The following is a 23,993-nucleotide window of genomic DNA, read 5'->3' as shown; positions in this document are numbered from 1 at the left end:
TCCCTCTCACCTCAACCACACACTCAGCTCTGCAATTATGATGTGTAATAAATAATAAATTGTGTCCCGTTTTCCATGGCAGATGGCTCCAAATAGCATCTCAACATGTGACAGAATAGTTTCCAAGAATCTTAATGGAATGGAAGTATTCACTTTTGCACTTAGCAATAATAAATGCTACATTTTCACTCTATGGTGTCTGTTGGAATTCAGACACATTTTGTGGGTTTTGGATGTTTGTAAGAAGTTTTGAACACCCGATCGGTGTAGGACTACTAGAAACATGATTTTATCTTTCTCTCAGAGCCGGAAATGCAGAAAGCGAGTGTCAGTGAGTAACCCGCCCCAACTGAAAGAGAACTGACTTCACTTCCAGACATGGCTGAGTGTGTGCGTGCAATGGGCTTTTTTACCTATCAGTCACAGGAGATTCTCGTTTCCTGTGCAGTGCAGATTTTATAGTCTGCACAGCCTACAGTACAGTTTGTGTTTAGTGCCTTGCAGAATTGTTTTGGACTCTAAATCAACCTTATGGAGTCGAGTCTTTGCTCTAATTCCAGTTTAGTCCCTTGTGGTTGAAATTCAGGGAACCAAGTAATCCCTGAGATATGTTGACACTTGCACTTTGTTTAGCCCCGTTTATTTATATTGTGATGATGTTACCATCTTGTCTGAGCTGCTCCAAGACAAATTTCTGTCAACCTGGCCAGCATGAAAGATTCAGCCTCATTGTGTTTGGCGGATTAAAGTTGAATGGACAGCAGACTCTCATTAGAATGGAGTCTCCCATGTAGAGCACCATGGAGCTCCCTCGTGCCACAGATAGTCTTAATTAGATTAAACAGAAGGCTTTTCCTGAGGTAATCAGTCAGTTGGTCTTTGCTCACCATGTTCCCCCCACGAGCTACACTGCAGGGAATCTGGTTTCCTTTTTTCAATCTGTGGGGTTATCTGTGGATTACTACATTGAATAACACTTTACAGTATGTTTGTTTTTTTTACCAGCTTTATGATCACATAAAGAGAAACAGCTGTTCATTATCATGTTAACTGAGCTTCAAGTTAATTTGTGTGATGTGCACAAGTACAATATTTATCTGTTTATTTCTAACAAGAATAGCATGTTTTACAGTGGCTTAACTGAAAGCACAGACCTTAAGGACAAATTCCTTGCATCAAAAATGAGTTCACACGTGATTTACCATAAATATGGACTGTGATCTGAAGAAATTGTAGTGCCATTACAAGTAAGGCAAAAGATACACATAAAAATAGATCAGTTAACCATCAATCAAAACCTTGTGGCAGGATTATTAAGGAAGTATAAAATGAGGAATTGCACCACAGATGAGGGCTGCCGTTGCCCTCCTTGTAAGATTGCGCCACAGACAGTGTGCCCCTGCCTCAGTCTAGTTCTGACAATCAAAGGAACAAGTGCTTCTTTCTTGGCACTGGGGCTCTGGGTGGAAATCAGTGTTTCAGAGACAGCTCAGATGGTGTCAAGGACAGCGAATGCCTTTAACCCTTACTTTCACTTCAGCACAAAATTGCAAGTTTAAACTTTGCTCAACGGCTTTTAAAGGAACCATTTGTCCAGATGGGCTCAAGATACATTTTGTCTGGCTCTAACAGCGGAGATGAGAACTATAGTGAGTGAATCGTCCTGACAGTCAGTCACAGAGGTGAAACTCCAGTTTTTACACTGTGCGGTTGCAGAAGACAAAATTTGCTACTGTCATGACAATTATATATATGTAAATCGATATTCTGGCTCATAATGCTGCTAATATATTGAATTGTGGCAGAATAATTAAAAAAAAAAATGAAAAAAAATCTGAACTATACATATAGAAAGTAATAACGATAACCTAAGACCTGTGCAAATGGACTGCCCAAGTTGTATAATAGAGAGTAATTTAAGATATTTTTTTTAAGGGAATGGAAAGTGCTGAAGTATATGGAGTCACTAAGTCAATAAGTTGTCAGCATTGTCCCTTAGTCTATGATACAGTAGAAGTTTACATTGAATTCATTAGGTTATCTAATGAATTTTACACAATTAGGAACATATACTTTCTGTTAAAGTGAAGGTAGAATTTCTCTGCGTGAGCTTTGTGTCTGTACAGCTTGAGAGTGGCCTAATATGTCCCCCAGCCACCCATTGTTTACCCAGCATAATAGTTCATCTGTTGTGGTATTTTCTATCATTCTTAGGTCACTTCATACCTCATTTCCTTTACCCATCAAAAATAAATGCACTGCCAACACTATTGGTCTGAGTAAATCCAACACAGGAAACAGGACAGACTGCTGGAAGTCCTTATGAAACAGCCATAGGAAGTGCGGAGTTTGCATTAATAGTAGATCGAGACGGCACAGGGGAAATGGCAACGCGATGCTAATGCTCCACTCTCCTCAGGTGCTTTAACTGGAAGTCGGTGTACATTACCCGACAAGAGTTTCATCCCAGTGAAAAAATGGTTACAGTGCAAGACAAGTGCAGCAAATCAAAAGCTGTGGCAGGTGACTGCAGGCAGTTGTACTAAACACTTTGCTTTTCGTTCAGCAGCCAAGTGGTTTTGTCAAGGTCTTCCAGTTTCTCCTTTCATGCAAATAGGATTTTCTTGGTGTCTATAGACACCTGATCTCATTTGGAGAAAAATTAAATTGAAATGGTGACTTTGTGTTTAATATGCGTTAAATGATGAATGTCCATTTTAATTGTGCTTCAAATATCAAACTGCTATAATCATGTATGACTAAATGTAGCATGTGGGCTTCTTCCTTCTGTCTGGTTATTCTTCCTGTTAGTCGTTTCACGTTAGTGTGTTATGAGTACATGTTGTGAACCGTGTTGTAATGTGTGTTTGTTCTTCTCTTGCAGATCTTCATGCATGGTGATCTCTGGCTCTGTGGGTGATCCTTCGTCACCATGAGAGACTAGGAACTCAGCTCTCCAAGGGAAATGGCTTGTTTCATAAAACCCCATCCCTCCTACCCGGCGTATGACTCCACCTGCCTGTAAAGGGCCCGTCAGCTGTTCATTGGAATTATCACTGTTCGCTGTCTTGAGGATTTAAAGTTTTCCGGACCTTTTTATTTTTCCCCCCCTCCTCCAAACCCCGCTGTCGAGTCAAAGCAGCAACGCTTTGCAGTAGACTGGTGAAGCAGCAAGACAATGGCGAACAACTCGTACAGTGGGGTGAAGAACTCCATGGTGGAGGCCAACCACGATGGAGAGTTTGGCTGCACACTCAAAGAACTGCGCTCCTTAATGGAACTGAGAGGCGCCGAGGCGCTAACTAAAATTGGGGAATCTTATGGGGATATTCAAGGACTCTGCAATCGGTTAAAAACATCAGCTGTGGACGGTATAGTAGCGCTTTTATTACGTTTGACACAACTTGTGAACCTGGAACACGTCCAGGATGTTTTTATAGCAGTGTTAACAATGAGCGCTGCTGGAATGATAATGTGGTGCACACATAGTTTAGGAGGCGTGTCATTGACCATGTCTTCCACATTGTGGATACCTTGACATCACTTCCTTGGAAAAACTCATATGCCAGACAGGTGGCCAGGCAGGCTTGACTGTGACCTGGGCCAATCCTGCTCTATTTCAGGGCGTGTGGATATGTCCCTCACACCCTCCCTCTCTCCCTTTTCACCTCTGTGTGTGTGTCTGTGTGTGTGTGTGTGTGTGTGTAGGATTCAGACAGACCAGCTGTTTGCCTGGGCACAGAACTAGTCTGCAGGCAGGTCATCGTCCCACATGTGGCGGGCAAAATTACTTGAACATGTTTGCCCCAGAGTTAGCTTGAGTTTCATCTAGCTCTTCTTGCGATGCACTTTTGTTAAGGAATCTTTAACAGCAAGCAACGAAAAAGAAATATGGAAAAACCCGCTGAGTGTTTTTTGACAGAACATGTATTTGTTTTCCACTTTTCTGTTTCTTTCTTTGTGTTTTTACGACTCTTTTCCGTCTCATCGTGTCTCTATAGACAGTCTGCCTAATCGCTCGTATGACCTTGACTGAACTCTTATGGGAGGGGATTTTCAGTTTGATCCCAGATTAAAACGGCACCACATATTCACTGTAACAGCAGCAGTCCTCTGTATGCGCCGTCACAAAGCAAGAAAAATGCCTCCCAGGCTTCATCAAGCCAAGCAGAATGTCATGAATGCCGTACTCGAGGCTGTGCAAACCATCAGTCATTCTGACAACACTCATGACCGCGCCGTTTAATTTCTGACCTTTTGATTTATTGACGGTATGGTCGGCGGTGCATCAGGTGACTTTCTGTGTCATCAAAAGCAAATATGGCCATTGTTTTTGGTTTGGGGAGACGGTGCAGAGTAGGAATTCTACCGTTGAGAAAGCGTGAGTTGTTGAAACATGCATGTGGCTGTCAGGTTACTGAATGTGGAGTCCTGTCATTCTTGTAGCATGAATGACAGAGTTTTTTTAAGAGCTTTCCTTCCTCTCTGCCTCACATGCACACACGCTAAAAAGAATGTGGTGAGTCAAGACTTGCTTGTTCTTCAGTGCTCTTTACTATAAAGCACACAGAGGTTTTTATTCAGGAGGGATGCTCTGCCAGTGTGAAAATAGCAAAGTCAACAGAATATGATAATCACATCAAACATGGCTTCAGCTTCTTGCTCCGTCTGAATCCATATTAAGCCTATCAAAAGTCTCTTCATACCTTTTGTTCATCAAACAAGATTTTATGAAAGAAAAGTTTAAACTGAAAGTGAATTATTTATAGATTTCATATAGAAAATAGTGATTTTGATGAACCGTCTGCCTATATTCGCTCTTTTTCTTTTTCTCGCCACTCGTTAAGTTATTTGCCGCCGTGACCCGGTCCACATGTGTTTCTTCTCGCAGCAGATGCTGTTTCACTGCGTGCGCAGCAGCTTGAGTTTTGACACTTTGGGTTTCAATCGGCTCATTCTTCACTGGCTCGGGAAATTAAGTCATCATTTAAGATTAGAGGCCTGACAATTGAAAAGGGATTTGTAATTAGCTGGTTGGTCATTTTTCGAACCTCTTAAGCCAATCCTTTGCTAATCCTTCACATTTCTAAGTGGGGTTTTTTTTTCTTTCTTTCTTTCTTAGCACTGCCTGGGAGTACAGTTCACTCAGCACATGATTTGAAAGCATGGCCTTTAAGGATGAGGATGCGGTTCAATCTGTCAGCATTATTACTATTTTTCTGGTTGTCCTTGTAAAAGTTGATATTACTAAAGAACTTCCTATTGAGTTGGATGTCAACTCCCTGTAATTCAGATTGATTTGGGTAATTACCACGCCAGTCGTGTGAGTTTAGAAAGATGTAATTATGCTAACTGCTTTGTAAATTGTGACAATCAGCAATGCCAAAAGCTTATTTGGGCATTGTAACTGTTTGACAAATGTAAACCATTAGCCCAGTCACAGCGCTGAACTGTGCTGATTTAAAGGTGAGAAGCATTAATTAGAACGAGAAGTTGTTTGAACTCGCGTCTGCCTGACTTTCATAGAACGTTTTTCTAGCAGAGAGCGAGCTCTGTCAGTTGGCCTGGTGTTCCTGGACGATTTGACTTCCTCTGTGTTCTTGAGGGTTTTTTTTTTTAGTTGCTTTTTACGCTTCATTAAATGCTTGTCAAAGAGTAACTGCCAGTAAGGTTTCAGTTTAGCGTCTCCCTCTGTTTCCTGAGTTGTTTAGTAGGATATCAAAATATAATTAGCATTAAAAGGACAAACGCCATGCTTACACGTCAGAGTCTATTGACACCTTGTGGGTTTTGCTAATCAAAATCTGTAGTGTTCTCTGTTGCATGTCCGGCTTGACAAGCCCGAGGATTAGAAATAGTAATGTCATCAGATTTATGTTTGTTTAGAGGTCAATCATTTTGAACTGGAGTCACATATATCCACAGGCTTTTACTGCAGAGGTGTGTCTATTCCTCCCCTTATTTTCTATTTCACCGCTGTTCACCGACAGTTGTACTGCAGTCCATAAGCGCTGACGCATGGGTTGTTTCCATCATTCCAGACCCCACACCTCCTCATTCAAGCGCTCGGCTTCAGACTGTTTAACAAGACTTCGCTCTTGGTAATTCAGGGGGCTGACATGATGACAAAATGATAAGCTAGAAGGCCTGCGAGTGGATGTGCCATCTGGCCGGAGCCTGCTTCCATTGGTGAGCTGCTCGCAGAGTAACGGGGAAGCACGCTGATTTACTTGTAGTAATCTCTGGCTTGAGAGCTGCCATTTCTGAGCACAATCGGTGTTGTGTTTTTCCTTTTTCTTGATAACTCTAATTGTTGTGGCGATTTAAGAATGTCAATCTGTGTGGAGAATTTCAGTCCCTTGAAGTGATTTCCTTGCGCAGCACGTATTTCTAGGGCCTTTGAGACGCTGTGTGCTTCTGGAATTCGTTGTCAATGTTTCTTCCGTTTGAACTAGGAATGTATGCTCTCATTTGGTATAAGCCTCACAGAATTCCTGAGTCAGAAGTCAGCTATGATGCCTTTCAGATTGAAATTCATAAAAAATTGTCCGACAGTCTTCAGAAGTACATCTCCATGTTTCAGTTCGAGTTGTTCCGATTCCGATACCAGTATCGGAAATTGCACCGATACTGCCGAAAATGCTGCCATCGGTATCTGCGAGTACTGGTGTCCAGACACCGATCCGATACCACGTCTTTCATTAAATTAGTAATCTATTTACTGGTCAGCTCCGTTAGCTCCTTTAGCTCCGTTAGCACTGACACTTCTTCTTCTGTAGTGTTTCGGCAGCTTGCATCCCGTTGGTTGCACTACCGCCATCTGCTGGTCGTTGGCTCTGACACAGTTCTTTGCCGTGCCACTGATGCAGCTGCTGTTCTTGAGAAGAAGAAGAATGGATCACGTGACAGACGTACAGCGCCCGTTAAAGAAGCCTATTTTTATGTTTAGAGTACAGCTTCTGCTCTTTGGATTTAACTTCATAGGGTGGTTTTGGACTATAGCATTTTGGAAAGTAATCTTTTAAGTTGCTGTTGAACTATTTTTTTGCTGTTCGATTTAAATGCCCTGTTCATTTTACTATATTATGTTTGCACCCTAATTAAAAAATATTTCTAGATTTGTTTATTAAGTTACTGTTGCACTACTGTTATTTACACTGTTTTATCTAAATTAATTCTTTTTACAATATTGTGTCTGCACTTTAATTTAAAAATGCGACAACATATAGTCCTAGACTTATTTAAGTTGTCGTTGCACTACTGTTTTATATTGTTCTGTTTAAATTCCCTTTTGATTTAAAAATATTGGGGCTGCACTTTAAGTTATTGAAAATAATTATTCCTAGATTGATTTAGTTCAATTGCATTTGCACTACTGCTTTTTATACTGTTCTATTTAAAAATAAATGGCTTGAATTTGCTGTATTGATTCATGTTTAACCTGAGCCAGGCCTTACCAGAATGATAATCATGTCATGCAGTCATGCAGGCGTGGCATGGTATTATTTTATAATATACTGGTATCGGATTGGTACTCGGTATCGATATCGGCTGATACCAACAGTAAAAGTATCTGAATCGGTATCGGGAGGCAAAAAATGGTATCGGAACATCCCTAGTTTCAGTTCTGTTCAGTTAAAAGTGATTGGAAGTAAAATCAATCTGTATTTATTTAGAAAGCACCTTCAAACAATTGAAAAAAAAAAAAAAAACAACCATATTAAATGATTATGTGTGTGTGCACATGCATACACACATGCATCACATTTGGAGATGGATGCAGTTTGGAATGGGGCTTGACGATGTAGCCCAAAATTCATATCTCAATATTTTTTTCTCAAAATTGTGATAAATAATATAAACTCTTGTTTTTTTCAAGCTTTACCACAAATACAATTCTGAGTCAGAGTCACAAACAAACTGCAACACAGGCACTTTTTTTTACCGCCATCTGCACAAAATAATCATGCAGATTCTACAGAAGAAATGATGGAAAAAAGTGTTATGTTAAAAAAAACTAAACTAAAATGCTTTTGCAGGGTTAAATCCTGCTGTGTTAAATTCATTTTATTTCAGGGAGAAACTAGAAGGGGTCAGACCAGTGAAATGAGTGCACAATAATGCACAAACACCCATCAGTCCAATTGTTTTAGTTCAAATAAATAGTACATTCAAAATCAGTACCATTTCGACATCATGCTAATTTTAAACTATTCTGGTGCAAAACAGTGAAATGTCTCTGTCAATCCTGTTTTGACTCAACTACAGTCATCTCACAGGCTGGGCTGGGCCCTCTGATGTCCCAAGTTTGGCCCACGGACCATATGTTTGACAGAACTGATAACAATGACAGAAAATATGAAGGAAACACTCCCTCCTGTCAGAGGTGCACAGCTCCACTTTGGCCCAAACATGTTTTTTTTGTTGTTGTTTTCTGCAGATTGTGTGTTCCTGCTCAGTGTCGTATGGGTGAAATAACCGGTTCCTCTGGAAAGCACTTTTGCATGATTTGTACAATCAGCCAATATGTGCACTCTTGAAGCATCCATCACTCAAAAGCGTCAGACAGCTCCCCGTCAACTGTTTTGCGACTATGTTTTTCAGTGTTCAATTTTCAGAAAATGTCGATGTAAATTTTGATAAAACCATCAAATTGTGATAAATTTGATGACATTTCATTCGGAAATTATTAGAGGCTTCGCTCATTAATCTCTGTTACAGAATCATTTTTGTCTCAGTTTAGCAGATTTTATTGCATTAATCCATGCAAAACAAATGCAATACACAAATGTAATCCATCGACTTACACTATATAAGTCCACCTGCTTGCCATTTTAATCCTAAAAGTCTTTATGGCAATGAAAGGCTTGACATACTGTAAATCAGGTGTGGGTAACAGGTGGCTGGCGGGCCACATATGGCCCCAGTCTGTCTTCTTCGCAGTCAGGAGATCATTTTCAGAAATGGCTGCGTAGTAGGGGAGTAACGAAATGCTCAGCTCCCGAAACGATATGAAGTACGATACAGGGCTCACCGCAAGAAGAAAATCACCTGATGAAGATAATGAATTTGATGAAAAGTAATTAGACTGCAAAGATCGGACAGTGGAACGGTTTTGCTCTGCAAAAATAAAGAAAGAATGAAATCTGATATTAAATTTACCAATCTCACTGGTTGTTTTTTTTGGTTATTTCTTCAACATAAATGATAACATCATTAAAAAATTTGGTTAGTAGTACTTTTATATGTTTGGTTCAAATTAAGGCTAAAAAAGCTGGTGTTTTTTGTTGTTCAGTCTCTTAACTATATGCACAATCAATCAAATATTGTGCCATCTTCTTCCATTCTCCTCTTCAAAATATAAAATTAAATGTTCAGTTTTGAGGCAACTTATGGTAAAGTGCAAAAATACAAACTTCATGTTCTGTTAACATAAAAATGTGAAAATGTTATGTTTAGTTTCTTCCCAATGCAGACTTTTATAAACCTACAAACGTTATTGCTGCCTGTCTGCAGTGAAAAATAAAATACTCTGACATTTTTTTTATTTTTGTTTGTTTACACCACAATACAAGCGCAAACATACAATCTCTAAAGGTGTTTTGTTGTTGTCAACAATAAGGACAACTGCTTTCTTGAAATGAAAAGGAAAACAAAATCCTCCGCAGGGCTGCAGTCTCCTGTGAGAGATCTGGATCATTGTGAGCATTTTCGAAATTATTTCTGTTGCCAGTTTTCTAAAAGGAAAAACAACATGGTGCGTCCACACCACCGGACTGAGTGATGCAGCAGCATCAGCTACCTTCATTTTCACATAAAGTGAAAGTGCTGCTGCGGTAGGACGTGAGGGTCAGAGTTCAAGTCATGTTCTTCCTGGATGGGATTAAGCAGCACATAAAATGGAAGATGAATTGATGTTATGAAACAAATTTAACCTAAAGTTGAAATGATCAGATCCATGCGTTTTGTTTGATTTAGCTTCATATACAACAGTTGAGGTTGCTTTTTTCCATGAAATTCCTCACTTCAATCTTTTTTTTTCATCAACAAATAATCCAGCAGGATTTGGCCCTCCGGTACGGAGAGCAGCATTTCCGCGGCCTTCACCGAGACATTCTACCTTGACCTGTACTTGTGACTGAAATGACAGTATTCAGATGGGTCAGCTTGGGACAAGCCTCCAAATTAAACGGTTAATGATTAGCTGCTTGACTCGGAACACACCGGGGCTGCTGAAACGATGGGGCCAAGGCCGGACGGCTCTCTGTTTGTGTACCCAGTGTGGGGACGACACCTTGTCCTCTGTCACTCGTTTGTTGCCCTCACACAAAGGGAAACCGCGGCGTAAAATAAAGTGAGGGTATTACCTGTCAGCATGTTTTCATTAGAGGCATAGAGAATTAAAGGAGATGGTGAGAGACAACCAGGGAGCAGCACCAGGCAGCTATGCTGGATCAACCCAGTAACCTTTTTTAATGTGCTCTGTGGGTGAGTCACCGCTCTCCTCGCCACCCTTTTAGAGGAAGTGGTGTTTGGTTGTAGTGTCAATTAACCGCGCAACTCTTGATGCACTTTTTTTATAAATTCAGCTCAGATGGAAATGGGTGTTGGATTCAGAACGTGAAACCGGTGAAGTTGTGTTAACGTTGGTGTTCCATGTTGCTTTCTAAAACTCGGAGATAATTTCAGCTCCCTGGAAAAGACCGACGAACATGCAAACTCTGTGCAGAAAGGTTTTTTTCCCCACCTGGTTCTCTTTCCTGTTTTTAAGGGCACAAAGCCGTCACCCAACCTTGTATGAAGATTTTCAATCTACCTCGTGTATGTGTGTGTGTGTGTGTGTGTGTGTGTGTGTGTGTGTGTGTGTGTGTGTGTGTGTGTGTGTGTGTGTGTGTATGTTCATCAATCCCCTCCTTCTGTCCATAAGCTGCGCTGCTCATCTTCCCGTTTGAGATCCTGCTATTCCGAGTGCGGCTTCCGTTCACCCATCACAAACGGCACTCTTTATTAGTCCCAGTCTTTTGCACCCGCGACCCCCCCCCCACCCACCCCCATCTGCCTGTCAGTAGCACTTTCACACAGTCACTCCTCCGTGCCCTCCGATTCTACTCCACCCCCTCTCCGCCACACACACACACACACACACACACACGCGTGCGCGCAGACAGACCTCCATCCAGTCTGCACAGTCACCCACACGCCGTCAGCATGAATAGAAGTGAAAAACTGTCATGCATCATCAATTGTGCCAAAGCTCTTTTGAATATATGACTGTGCCTGGAATGTGGAGGCATTTGAACGGGTTCGCTGTAAAAACGCCCCGTGCACACGGGTGAATGGGTCGCCGGCCAGCCAGACGAGTAGTGTGTCAGAGGGGGGATGACTCCGTGACGGGACAGTAGCGTGCGCGAGCACCTGTGAGTCTAAAGCTGATTCAGCCCTCGGTCGGCCGGTCGTCGCATTGAAAAAGGCGGTCCGCGGGATTAGATTTGACCCCTGCGCTCATATTCTCTGGCATGCCTGAAAGAGGTGAAAGTGTTTGACGTGCCCACAGAATGTGTGTCATTGTTCCCCAGGATTGTCTCCTCCTCAGCATTTGGGAAGAAATGCTGATTCCCTTTTTGAAAAAAGGATGTTTTTCGAGTCTTAATTCGATACAGCAACTAAACATTCGCACCAACTCATCATTCATCTGTGCTGTAATTATGAGTATCATGAATATGTGTGATATGTGATTGTGAGACGGTTTATGCATTTTATGAATGAAACTCTTTTGTTTTCTCTCTCTCTCTCCACCACTCCAGGTCTAAGCGGACAGCCTACAGACATTGAGAAGCGGAAAACAGTGTTTGGGCAGAATCTAATACCGCCCAAAAAGCCCAAAACTTTCTTACAATTAGTGTGGGAAGCACTACAGGATGTCACGCTGATTATCCTAGAAGTGGCAGCCATAGTTTCACTAGGCCTTTCTTTTTATAGACCTCCAGATGCTGAAAGAGATCGTAAGAAACATTCCTTTGCAATCTTATCTTTATTTCATAAGCCACGTTAATGTTCAAATATTAACCTTTACTTTTTCCTGAATAAATCAGTCATTGTTGAATTCTGTGTTAAATTCTTAGCATTGTTTCTTTTCTAAATTTCCTAATATTCCTGTGGTTTTGTGGCGCGCAGACTGTGGAAAAGCTGCTGGTGGCGTGGAGGACGAGAACGAGTCCGAGGCGGGCTGGATCGAGGGCGCCGCCATCCTTCTGTCAGTTATCTGCGTGGTGCTGGTGACGGCGTTTAACGACTGGAGTAAAGAGAAGCAGTTCAGGGGCCTCCAGAGCCGCATCGAGCAGGAACAGAAATTTACTGTCGTCCGTGGAGGACAAGTTATTCAAATTCCTGTGGCTGAGATTGTGGTTGGCGATATTGCACAAATAAAATATGGTGAGAGTTTATCATTTATGCGCTGTCTTTAGTATGAATTAGTTTGTTGTTGTTGAAGTCCTGTGTTTGTTTGTTTTAGGTGACCTCTTGCCTGCTGATGGAGTCCTCATCCAAGGCAACGATCTGAAGATCGATGAGAGCTCGCTCACAGGGGAGTCCGACCATGTCAAGAAAACACAAGAAAAAGATCCAATGCTGTTATCAGGTAACGTGAAAACATCTGCTTTGTCATTGTCTCAACACTGGTGATCATTTAAAAATCACAAGATTTTAGGATTTTATGAAAGATTCATTAAATTCATCAATTCATTAAAACCGAGCTCATCTTTCAGTCGTATATATTCTTTTTAAAATCGTCATGATGATCATTATTCAGTGCTGAAAAACATGGGTGGCTGACCGGTTGGGTGTAATCTTTTCAGCCGTCCAGCGCTGCTCCTGTGTGGAGGGTCTCTCCGGTTTGCACGTTGACCTTTCAGCACCTTGTTTGTGCTGTCAGCGTTGTCTGTGCTGTTTCCCTCAGACCTCCAGATAAAGTGTGTGTGGGGAGGGGAGAAACATTTTGTGAAGTTCACCTGGCTTTGTGTGTGTGTGTGTCTAGACACTTCACTACCATTTTCCCAAACACAGGCTCGATCCCTTCTCCCCTCGCTCTCACAAATGAAAGGGAAAGCATCTTCTAATTTTATCCAGCGCAGGAGAACTTTTAAACGCTCTCTCCTTTCTGTCTCCTGGGTTCCTCTCTGTGTGTCACTCTGACTTAAGCTTGTTTTCTCTTCTGTTATTTGCTTTTTTTTCCCCGTAAAAATCGACAAAATCTCCTCGTGTCTCGGGAGAAGCCAGAGATGCAGGCCTGTTGTGCGCTCTCAGAATCCCATTTATTTCACCCATACTGACAATTGACTTTTGATTAAAGGCTGTTGATTAAAGGTTCTCAGGGTATTTGCATTAGTGCTCGTGTGTGTTTTTTCTCTTTACTTTATCCTGCATCAGTCCTCTGCATTTATTGCCCGCCTTTGAAAAGCTGCTCTTATTTTCTCCGTCTTGAACTTACCACTTAAAAGCCCGACTGAGCCAATTTCTCAGCAAAGAAATTTAGCTCAACATTTGTGTCTTAAACAAAATGAAAAAGCCCAAGCAACAAATTAAGCTACTAACAAATGTATGTCTGCTGAGGGAGAAAACCAGTGTTAGTGTTTAATCAAAGTTTTGCCTGGAAACTCATCAGAACAATGCATTTCATTTTGCGAGGTACCGCTTTTACCCATTCCTCATTTCCTTTACTGACATTTGTTTTCCTCTTCTTTCCGAAGGCACCCATGTAATGGAAGGCTCAGGGAAAATGGTGGTCACTGCTGTGGGTGTCAACTCACAAACTGGAATTATCTTCACTTTACTCGGGGGCGGCGAGGATGACGAGGACGATGAGGAGGAAAAGAAGAAGGAAAAAGAAGAGAAGAAGAAGCAGAAAAAAAGTTAGTGCGCTCCACGACATGTTGGTTTGTCTGCTTTTGTTAGAGATGGCCGAGGAGCGCGCTCACAGATGGGCATGTTTGCACAGACGTTTTCTTTTTTTAGTCTCCTCTTACTGTGAGATTTCCCATCCTCCGATGAGACGGATGAAAACACAGCGAATGTTAGTTTTCTGCTGGTTTCAGTTTCAAAATTCAAAACGATAAGATTGGACAGTTACATTAACTGTTTGTAGAACCAGTGGTCATGTTTTGTAATTTGCTCATATCTGTTCAGGGGAGAATCGTTTGAAATAGGAGCTTCTTGTGCAAGATTTTTTTAATTTGATTTGAAATCTAAGTAACTTTTGCTGCAGTCACACTGAATAGTGTGTGAGATTTCACCAAAACTTTTATCAGTATGATGTTTCGAACTCAAAACTCAGATTTTAAATCTATCAATCATGGAATGTGTGGAATTTCAGTCAGTTTCACTCTTTCCCTCAGAAATAAGAGCAGCTAATAAGTCCTGGGTAAAAATTCACTCCTGAATTTTTTTTCCTAAATGTCCCTGCAGGGAATACTATCCACTCTTTGTTATTTTAGTGAGTGTTCTGTGGAGGTTTAGGGGTGCAGGATTTTCACTGTGTATGTTAAACATGCCATATTTCTCACGACCGTGTTGTATTTTTACATAGATAAGAAGCAAGATGGCTCTGTGGAAAATCGCAAGAAAGGTGAATCACTGCTTCACACACATGCACGCACACACAATTATACATATATAGATAATTGCCTTGCAGCTTAGCTCTTACCTTCAGGCATGAGCCTTGGGCTTTATCAGTATCCCCCCCTCCCTCCCTCCCTCCCTCCCATTTACCGGTGCAGGGTACAGGTTAGAGCCTCAATCTGTTAATAATTGGCTACAGTGGTTTTATGCAAGTAATGAGGAGTTGCATATATTTACACGACCCTGTGTCAGCATATACTTAGTACGGGCTGTTCCGGCCTATCCATTGTACTGTCTGGCCCATCCCTTCTGTCTCTCTCTCTCTCTCTCTCTCTCCTCTTTTTGTCGTCCTTCTCTGGCACATTGCGCTTTGAGCAGCAGGTGCTACTGAATCCAGTTATAGCGATTAGTGATGAGGAGATTAAAGCCATGCAACAATTCTGGGGCCAGAACATCTGCTTTCCCACCCATCTCCTTCTCTGACGCCGCCCTCCAGCCCCTGCAATTTGATTTCTATCGATGTCCCGAACTGAGCTGCTCGGAAGCAAAACTTCAACGCTGCGTCCGCAGCAGACGGCCATAACGAAGCTGTTCATTGGTAACTCGGCCAGCGAGCCAGGCTCCTCGTCGCGCTGGGACGGTATGATCGGTATAGCGCTCAGGTCTTTGACCACAACTCTGGCACTGCTCCCTGGTGCACAGATTCCCTCTGCCTGCCAGGAATCAACAGTAATCCTTTAGACTGAGATTACATCGACCATGTAAGTGCAGAGTGAGCCACAGTCTGAAACAGCTGCAGTAGCCTAATGTTCCCGCTTCCTGCTACACACATTCACACACAATAGCAGCCTACTGTCTGAACCATAAATAACGTCCGCAGTGTCAAATTAGCCAAATTATGCTAGGCCCGTCCATTTCTTTGAAATCAGGATTACAAAATATTCCAAAGCGTCCGTCCTGCAGCAGCAGCAGCAGCGTCAGTCCACAGCTCAGCCCCAAGAGATCCCCAGGAAGAGATTTATAGGAATTTAACTGGTAACAACTGCCGCGGTTTCCACCGAAGCGGGAGGTGATTCCTCGGGCAGATCCCAGTCGCATGAACCTTTAACCCGTCCTTTAAATGTTTAGGTGTGATGACGCCAATTATATTTCTAAATCTTTCAGCTAATTACTGCGTAGAAGCATCACTGCAAAACTAATTACTTTGACATTTCCTTTGGTCCGTGGAGAAAAGGGAAGCAGCAAAGCCTAGTATAATTTTTTTAATAACTTGACATCAAATGTCTTGTTCACTTTTAATCAGCTTCAACAATGTAGTAAGTAATCTCTCGGATTATACTGAAATATTTACTGTAAAATTGTAGATTTTATTCTACACTGATGCGTCTTATAGGCCGATACCTTTTCGTGATTGTTAAGCATTTGTCTTGTTTTGTTCAGCTAAAGCACAGGACGGCGCTGCCATGGAGATGCAGCCGCTGAACAGCGATGAGGGAGCCGACGCAGAGGAGAAAAAGAAAGCCAACCTGCCGAAGAAGGAGAAGTCTGTGCTGCAGGGAAAACTCACCAAGCTAGCAGTTCAGATTGGAAAAGCAGGTGAGTCCGGCCACATCGCTTCGCTCTCACAAATGAATCTAATACGTTCATCTGGGTTACGTGACTTAAATTGACGTACAATTCCCCGTTATCCCTCAGGTCTGGTCATGTCAGCCATCACTGTCATTATCCTGGTGGTGCTGTTCGTGGTCGACACGTTCTGGATCCAGAATCTGCCCTGGGTCAAGGACTGCACCCCCATTTACATCCAGTTCTTTGTGAAATTCTTCATCATCGGCGTCACTGTCCTGGTGGTGGCCGTCCCCGAAGGCCTGCCGCTCGCTGTAACAATCTCCCTGGCATACTCTGTTAAGGTACGGCAGCTGTTGCCGAGGCTGACGCTGACTTCTACAGCTTTACTCTTTAGCCTATTAAAACTAGCAGGGCGAGTCGTTGGGACTTTGCTAAGTGATACATTTAAGCCGAGCTTTGCTCTCGTCTCCAGAAGGCGTTAAACAAAAGAAGCTTTATCATGAACTCAATCTGAATCCACAGAAATCCGTGCTGTAGCATTTCAGCGCAATCAGTTCATCGGTAACGATCTGTTTTTATTCTTCCTCCAGAAAATGATGAAAGATAACAACCTGGTGCGTCACTTGGACGCCTGTGAGACGATGGGCAACGCCACCGCCATCTGCTCCGACAAGACCGGCACCCTGACCATGAACCGCATGACGGTGGTGCAGGCCTACATAGCCGAGAAACACTACAAGAAGATCCCCGAGCCGGAGAACATCCCCTCCTCCTCCTTAGACATGCTTATTCTGGGCATTGCCGTCAACTGCGCCTACACTACTAAGATCATGGTAAGCTGATGAAAGCTACACTTCCTGTGTAGGAACTGATGTGGAAGTTTTTAACTCACTGTGTGTTTTTCCCCGTAGCCCCCGGAGAAGGAAGGGGGTCTGCCACGACAGGTTGGAAACAAGACCGAATGTGCCTTGCTTGGCTTTTCTAATGACTTAAAACGGGACTACCAGAGCATCCGCAACGAGATCCCCGAGGAGAAACTCTACAAAGTCTACACCTTCAACTCGGTCCGCAAATCTATGAGCACCGTGTTGAAGATGGCCGATGGCAGCTACCGCATGTTCAGCAAAGGAGCATCGGAAATCCTCCTAAAAAAGTAATTATATCTGATTTATTTATGGGTTTGCTGTTGTGTCGTTGACAGCACTGGTGCTTTTTTTTTTCCATGTGAGCGTTTCCGTTCACATAAATAATTTTCCTCATGTCTTATTTGTACAGTGAGTTTGTTGTCTGTGCCGGCGCTGGCCGGCCTCTGCCGTAAATGATATGTTTAATGGCTTAAACGGCTAAGCAGTTCAACCGCTTCCCACCCAAGCCCCTTAGGTTCCGACTTAAAAACACGCAGTGAGAAAATGAGCCGTTAACAGTTCTGTAAGCCTCTTAACCAAGCAGGCTTCTTTTTAACCCTCGGAGGGTTCAGCGCAGCGTCTTACTGTCGCAGTTCAGCTCTCAGACACATTGTCTTCTCTTCTATTTATCAGATCTGAATTATATTTTTACATCGGTGGTGTTTTTATTCTTTATCATCATTTTTGTTTAATTTCCTGCCTCAACATCACAGCTCATATAGTTGTATTTTCCTTGTTTTGGCTTCTACTTGATCTCTCTGTTTTCTCCTCACCTCCTAGGTGCTATAAAATCCTGACGGCAAACGGCGAGCCGAAGGTGTTCCGTCCGCGCGACAGAGACGACATGGTGAAGAAGGTGATCGAGCCCATGGCCTCAGAGGGCCTGAGGACCATCTGCCTTGCTTATAGGGACTTCTCCACCGCCGACGGGGAGCCCGACTGGGACAACGAAAACGACATCCTCACTGGACTCACCTGCATCTGCGTGGTGGGCATCGAGGACCCCGTGCGGCCGGAGGTACGCGGCTTGACGCCTAATCGGAGTTCAGCTCTGAGCTTGAGGAAACATTTGCACGAAGCAGCAAGTGGAAGGTCATCTGACGAGCATTTCTTAAAGAGCGCGCAGGCAGATGCACTTTAACGGCGCTTCCCGCACTGGAATGATGACCTCCGCAGGCTTTCCAAGCAAAGCCAGGAGACTGAGTGATGCACTGTCAGCCGTTTTGCTGGACTTATTGAGCTTTTGGAGAGAATTGCTCCACTGTTATGAAAGAGTTGCGCCATAAAAGCAGAGAATGGCGTCCTTCAGGACCGCCTCGCAAAATAGCAAGTCATTCATTTCAGCGTTTGGATACACACACAATTGATGAACACTACATTTGAAGTCCTGGGGATTTGAAAACAATCATGCGATTTCTCGTCCTCTTTCTATTTTCCCATCTCCTTCAGGTCCCAGACGCTATCAGGAAATGCCAGCGAGCTGGCATCACGGTGCGGATGGTGACTGGGGACAACATAAACACAGCTCGAGCCATCGCCACCAAGTGTGGCATCCTCCAGCCTGGAGATGACTTCCTCTGCCTGGAGGGGAAAGAGTTCAATCGGAGGATACGTAATGAGAAAGGAGAGGTGAGTCATTATTTAAAAAAAAAAAAAAAAATCTTTCCGAGACGATTCATGAAATGTGCTGATAAAATTCTGTCATTCTTTTCTGTCTTTTATAGATCGAACAAGAACGCATTGACAAGATCTGGCCCAAACTACGAGTACTAGCTCGCTCTTCTCCCACAGACAAACACACCTTAGTAAAAGGTAGTTAGGTTTTTCTTACTATGACAACAAAGTTTTGCTGTTGGATTGTCTGTTGATTCAGGAAGAGTGTTTATTTACACCTTTCCTGACTCTCAATCCCAGGCATAATCGACAGCACAGTGGCAGAACAGAGGCAAGTGGTCGCGGTAACAGGAGACGGTACAAATGACGGTCCCGCCTTGAAGAAAGCCGACGTCGGCTTCGCCATGGTGAGTTTTCATCTGAAAGAGTCTGAACTGCCTCGGCTACCTGGGAAACGGTCAATGTGGGGAAAGAGTGAATCCGCTGGAAACTCGAGAACTTTAAATATCTTGAAGCCAGATTCAAACACATTCCTGATCGTCCTGTTTTTTTTTTCCTTCCAGGGAATCGCCGGGACAGACGTCGCCAAGGAGGCGTCTGACATCATTCTGACCGACGACAACTTTTCCAGCATCGTCAAAGCCGTCATGTGGGGACGAAACGTCTACGACAGCATCTCGAAATTCCTCCAGTTTCAGTTAACTGTCAATGTAGTGGCTGTCATTGTAGCATTTACAGGAGCCTGCATCACACAAGTAAGCTCAACCATCTCTCTCTGCTTTAAGTTGTAAATAAAATGGTAACGGTTTAAAAGAGGAGAGAAGTGAAGTTGCGAGTTCATCACAGCCAAACTAAATTCCAGCAAGAAGCGTGTTTCTCATCCCTGATTGTCTTGATTTCCATAAAATTGTTGTAATCGTGAGTTTTCATTCTTTGACGGCGTTTGCTCGTCTGTGGTTTCATTTTCTGTCTGGGGATGTTTTCCTTCTCCGCCAGTTATCAGTTTCAAACCTCATGGAAAGACATGCCTAATCCTCACTCTGTCACAGCTCATAAACATGCAGCAGACAGCAAATTCATTTGTTTTCGCACATGCTTGTTGCCTTGCCTCGATTCCAACATCTTGATTAAATCTTCCCAAATTTCCATATCTGACGCAAGAAATCTAATTCGGTGCCCCGCTCCGCCTGCAGGACTCCCCGCTGAAGGCAGTGCAGATGTTGTGGGTCAACCTGATCATGGACACCTTCGCCTCGCTAGCGCTGGCCACCGAGCCGCCCACAGAATCCCTGCTGCTGAGGAAGCCGTACGGCCGCAACAAGCCGCTCATCTCCCGCACCATGATGAAAAACATCCTGGGCCAGGGAGTGTACCAGCTGATCATCATCTTCACCCTGCTCTTTGCCGGTGAGAGTCTCGCCTGCACTTCGATTTACCAGTGCGCCTCTCTTGCGCGTTCACTTCAATGCCTTCCGTCTTCGTTTCCCTGCAGGAGAGAAGCTGTTCGACATCGACAGCGGCAGGGACGCGCCCCTCCACGCGCCCCCCTCCGAGCACTACACCATCGTCTTCAACACCTTTGTCCTGATGCAGCTTTTCAACGAAATCAACGCGCGCAAGATCCACGGCGAGAGGAACGTCTTCGAGGGCATCTTCAACAACATGATCTTCTGCAGTATCGTCTTTGGAACCTTCGTCATCCAGGTGAAGTGGAGCTTGTAGCTGACTGATCGGCGGTTAACCCCGACGCCTGCTTCTCCCTGACCGCTCCTGCTCGCCTCTGTGCTCCTCCAGATCGTCATCGTGCAGTTCGGAGGGAAGCCGTTCAGCTGCGTGGCTCTGTCTATCGACCAGTGGCTGTGGTGCACTTTCTTAGGCTTTGGATCCCTTCTCTGGGGACAGGTAGGAAACTGCTCTGCATGGTGGGAAAAATATGGGCTGACACTGCCCCCCTGTGTTGGAAATGTTTCTATTGATTTGATGGAGGCAGAGACCTGCAACGGTACATGATGTTCTGCAGATATATTAACTGTTACTACGAAGCAGTGATGATTCGCTCTTTTTTATGAGGAGACCTCAAAAATAGAAATGAGGTTATCTCATGTTATTGTACAATTGCTTGTAGTTACAGTGAGATGTTCTTGTTATTTGTAACTGCTGTGTATTTAGAGCACAAGGTTTTTTTGCCTCTTTGTTGCTTTTGTTTGAGGAAAAAAAAAAGGATAAAATCCCCCCCCCCCCCCCTCACAACTGTAGCTAATAATAAATGTTTGATGTTGTTCTGGCTTGTTCTTTCAGCCCACAATCATCCCACAGAGCAGTAAATATAAAACGTTATTATCCCCCCCCCCTCCCTCGTCAGTTCGACAGGACCGACATCGCCAACACTCCCTGACAAAACACAAGTAATGAGACGGAACTGAGCGTACCCAAGTTCACAAGCTCAACAAAACATTTCAGATTCCAAACCAGACTCCTGCCCCGGAGGGTCGTATCCTCCCCACAATCCACGCTCGCGTCTTTGTGTCTGTCTGCGACTGAATAGGTGGATTTTCACCGAGGCTCAGTGGTTTTTGTCTTGCGATGAAAAGTGCGAGACAATAACCTCTCGACAGATTGTTAGAAAGCCTCATGTTTACTGGCGATTCTCACTTGTTTTCTCTGCTTGTGCAGATAATTTCCCAGAATTCCAAAGAGATCATTTATATTGCTCGTCTAGGACTGTTTGTTCTCTTTCTGCAGCGCTGACAAAGTATCCATTTTTCATTTTGTTATTGTATTAAAGTTTAAGATTCGCCTCATGTTGAGACTGGAGCTGCGGAACGAGCTCGAAATCGTTAAAATGAGTTTCTAACATCTACAGTTTGACACAGGGGAAGCATTTCAGGATCGCAGGCAGCTCGATGTCCGACGTTTTATTAAACCCCAGCCGTGCTCACGTCTGCCTTCACGTTTTCCAGGTGATCTCCTCAATACCCACCAGCCGCTTAAAATTCTTGAAAACGGCGGGCCACGGCACCCAGAAAGAGGAAATCCCCGACGAAGAGCTGGAGGAGCTGGAGGACATGGACGAGATCGACCACGCTGAGCGGGAGCTTCGCCGAGGACAGATCCTCTGGTTCCGAGGCCTCAACCGCATCCAGACTCAGGTAACCGTCCCCTCGAGTTCCCCCGCGTGCCACGCGACACAACGCACCCAACACCAAGGGAATCAAAAGCCATAATCTCTTTAACTCTCTATTGCTCCTCCAGCTTAAAATCTATGTTTTGTTTTCTCTCTTGGCACTCTTAATAAAAGAATGGCTTGTGCCCTAAAAACAAAAGGCCTTTTCCTCTAATTGTTCTGTTCTGCTTCTGAGCTAAAAGCAGGTCCTTCTGCCTATTTCTGACTCAGTCTGAATCTGTCCGCTAAAAACCCGACTAGTTTGAAGGTACTGATGAGAAGCAAGTGAGTTTGGATTGGATGGAGAGCATGACCGAACGGCTTGAACGGCAAAGTCTGGAAGAGAAAAGAGTGAAAGTCAGGGCGGAGCGTGGAGTCAAACCTCCCTCCGATCAGTGCCTTTAAACCCAACCACCCCCCTGTTCTCCTCCTTTTTTTTTTTTTAACTACGATGCCTAAACCCAATGTGGAAGTGACAATTTTTCATTTATTTTTCTATGGATACTGGTGCCTTTTCTTTATTTTTTCTCTCTTTTCTCTGTCCTCTGGCTGTGTTGTGTTTTATTTCCTCTGGGCTTTCTCCTGTCACGCTGTCTGATTCTTTGCAGATGGATGTAGTGAGTGCGTTCCAGAGTGGAACTTCCTTTCAGGGGGCTCTGAGGCGGCAGGCCTCCAACTCCAGCCAACAGCAGCACGATGTAACCAATGTTTCTAGCCCTACACATGTAGCCTTTTCTACTACTACCACTACTGCCACTGCCGCCAACTCCGCTTCTGCCACTGTGGGGTGTGAGTGCGTGTTCTCCTCTAGTGCATGAGACTTTTTTTCAAATTTATTTATTTCTTCTTCTCTTTCTAACATCTTCCTCCTCCACTCTTCTTCTCACCTAACGTTGACACTTTGACTCTCTCATGCTTTTCCTAATGTTCCCCTCTGTTTTCTTCCAAAAAAAAAAGACACCAAACCACATCTTCCATATTGCTTCGATAACACTGCTGTATATATATGTACCCTGTAACCAGGTCGCTTCAAGCGTCAAGGTGTTTCTTTCTCTGTGTCATCATGTTTTCTGTTCCGCTTCTGCTTCGGTCTGAAAATGGAAAAGGTTCTTACTGTTACCTCGGGTGGGGGGGGTGGGGGGAAATGTTGTGTTATTTATTTCACGTATTTGATCAGACGTTGCATTCAGGACTGACAGTCACCAGGTTTGTCTGCTCCGTGCCTCTGTAGCACCCATGGGTCTTTGTCGCAGCTCTCTAGCGCCTAGCCGGGTAAATGTTTTGAGTATATGCCCATGATCACTCCCTAAAACGGTTCGAGACGAACCTTGACCTGGACCTCAGTGAGAAAAATCGGTGTCAAGCGTCCGTGGATGTCTTGTCAAGTCGGTGGTGAAATAACAAACCTCTTCGCTTCCAGCCGTGCGGTTGTAGGCGGGTATTGTTGTAGCCGCAGCAGGGTGTTGTTGTGGTTGTTGGGTGTGTGTGTTTGGACGCGGGGCTGTTGAAAGCGTGTCGGGAGCGGACACGGACCATTTGACGGTGGCATTTCCTCAAGGCCTCTCCTCTGCAGCCGTGCCCGTACAAGGACCGTGCCCCGTGAACGTCTTTCCTCCTCCAGATCTCAGCTGACCGACCGTCCGAGCGGCAGCGCGTCTGAAATGTCTTACAGATGTGACCCATGAATGTAAACATGTGGGACTTTCCCATCACACTGTACCTGAACTTCCACTGTGCTGCAGTCTTATGAAGTCTCTTTTCACAGGTGGGACTCTCCGGACCGGCAGCCTCTTCCCTCCTAACTCCGTTCTTTTCTCCTCAGGCGCTCTCCTCACTGTGTTCATCTCTCTGATTCCCTGTCGATACTTGTTTGTTGCCACAATGTTTCCACGTGGCAGTGTGTGTGTTTTTTCTCCAAAAAAAAAAAAAAAAAAAAAAATGACCCCAACCCCCAAAGCGATGAATCCCACTGACTCCCCGCATATATTCTTCTTTAGATTCTGTGAAATGTGTCATGGGCTATACTCAAAGGTTTACTACCATTGAACACAAGGTAGCGCCGCGCTCTGCATGGGTTCAAAGTCTCTGGTCTCGTTTGTGAGTTTTCTTCCACTTTGTGCTGTTCTTGA

General features: G+C 43.9%; 1 protein-coding gene across 3 annotated transcripts in view; it reads left to right on the top strand.

Annotated features, from left to right (window-relative positions):
* Nucleotides 1-23,993, top strand: part of atp2b1a (ATPase plasma membrane Ca2+ transporting 1a) — a 34,382-nt gene that overhangs the window by 6,382 nt on the left and 4,007 nt on the right. Inside the window, exons 2-21 of one of the 3 annotated variants that reach the window (XM_030113710.1) lie at nt 2,885-3,371; nt 11,805-12,002; nt 12,175-12,432; nt 12,512-12,637; nt 13,746-13,907; nt 14,582-14,620; nt 16,054-16,209; nt 16,309-16,523; nt 16,773-17,015; nt 17,094-17,335; nt 17,868-18,105; nt 18,537-18,716; nt 18,812-18,899; nt 19,002-19,108; nt 19,265-19,456; nt 19,895-20,108; nt 20,194-20,405; nt 20,496-20,603; nt 21,662-21,850; nt 22,473-22,562. In XM_030113710.1, coding sequence (XP_029969570.1) covers nt 3,179-3,371; nt 11,805-12,002; nt 12,175-12,432; nt 12,512-12,637; nt 13,746-13,907; nt 14,582-14,620; nt 16,054-16,209; nt 16,309-16,523; nt 16,773-17,015; nt 17,094-17,335; nt 17,868-18,105; nt 18,537-18,716; nt 18,812-18,899; nt 19,002-19,108; nt 19,265-19,456; nt 19,895-20,108; nt 20,194-20,405; nt 20,496-20,603; nt 21,662-21,850; nt 22,473-22,562 — 3,450 coding nt within the window. In that variant the 5' untranslated portion in view covers nt 2,885-3,178. Of the gene's footprint in view, nt 1-2,884; nt 3,372-11,804; nt 12,003-12,174; nt 12,433-12,511; nt 12,638-13,745; nt 13,908-14,581; nt 14,621-16,053; nt 16,210-16,308; nt 16,524-16,772; nt 17,016-17,093; nt 17,336-17,867; nt 18,106-18,536; nt 18,717-18,811; nt 18,900-19,001; nt 19,109-19,264; nt 19,457-19,894; nt 20,109-20,193; nt 20,406-20,495; nt 20,604-21,661; nt 21,851-22,472; nt 22,652-23,993 lie in introns of all 3 variants that reach the window. The other 2 variants (XM_030113708.1, XM_030113707.1) reach the window with 2 other exon arrangements.

This window comes from Salarias fasciatus, chromosome 17 (assembly GCF_902148845.1).
Source record: "Salarias fasciatus chromosome 17, fSalaFa1.1, whole genome shotgun sequence".
Classification (NCBI taxonomy): Eukaryota; Metazoa; Chordata; class Actinopteri; order Blenniiformes; family Blenniidae; genus Salarias; species Salarias fasciatus.
This window is presented reverse-complemented; position numbering and strand designations above follow the sequence as displayed.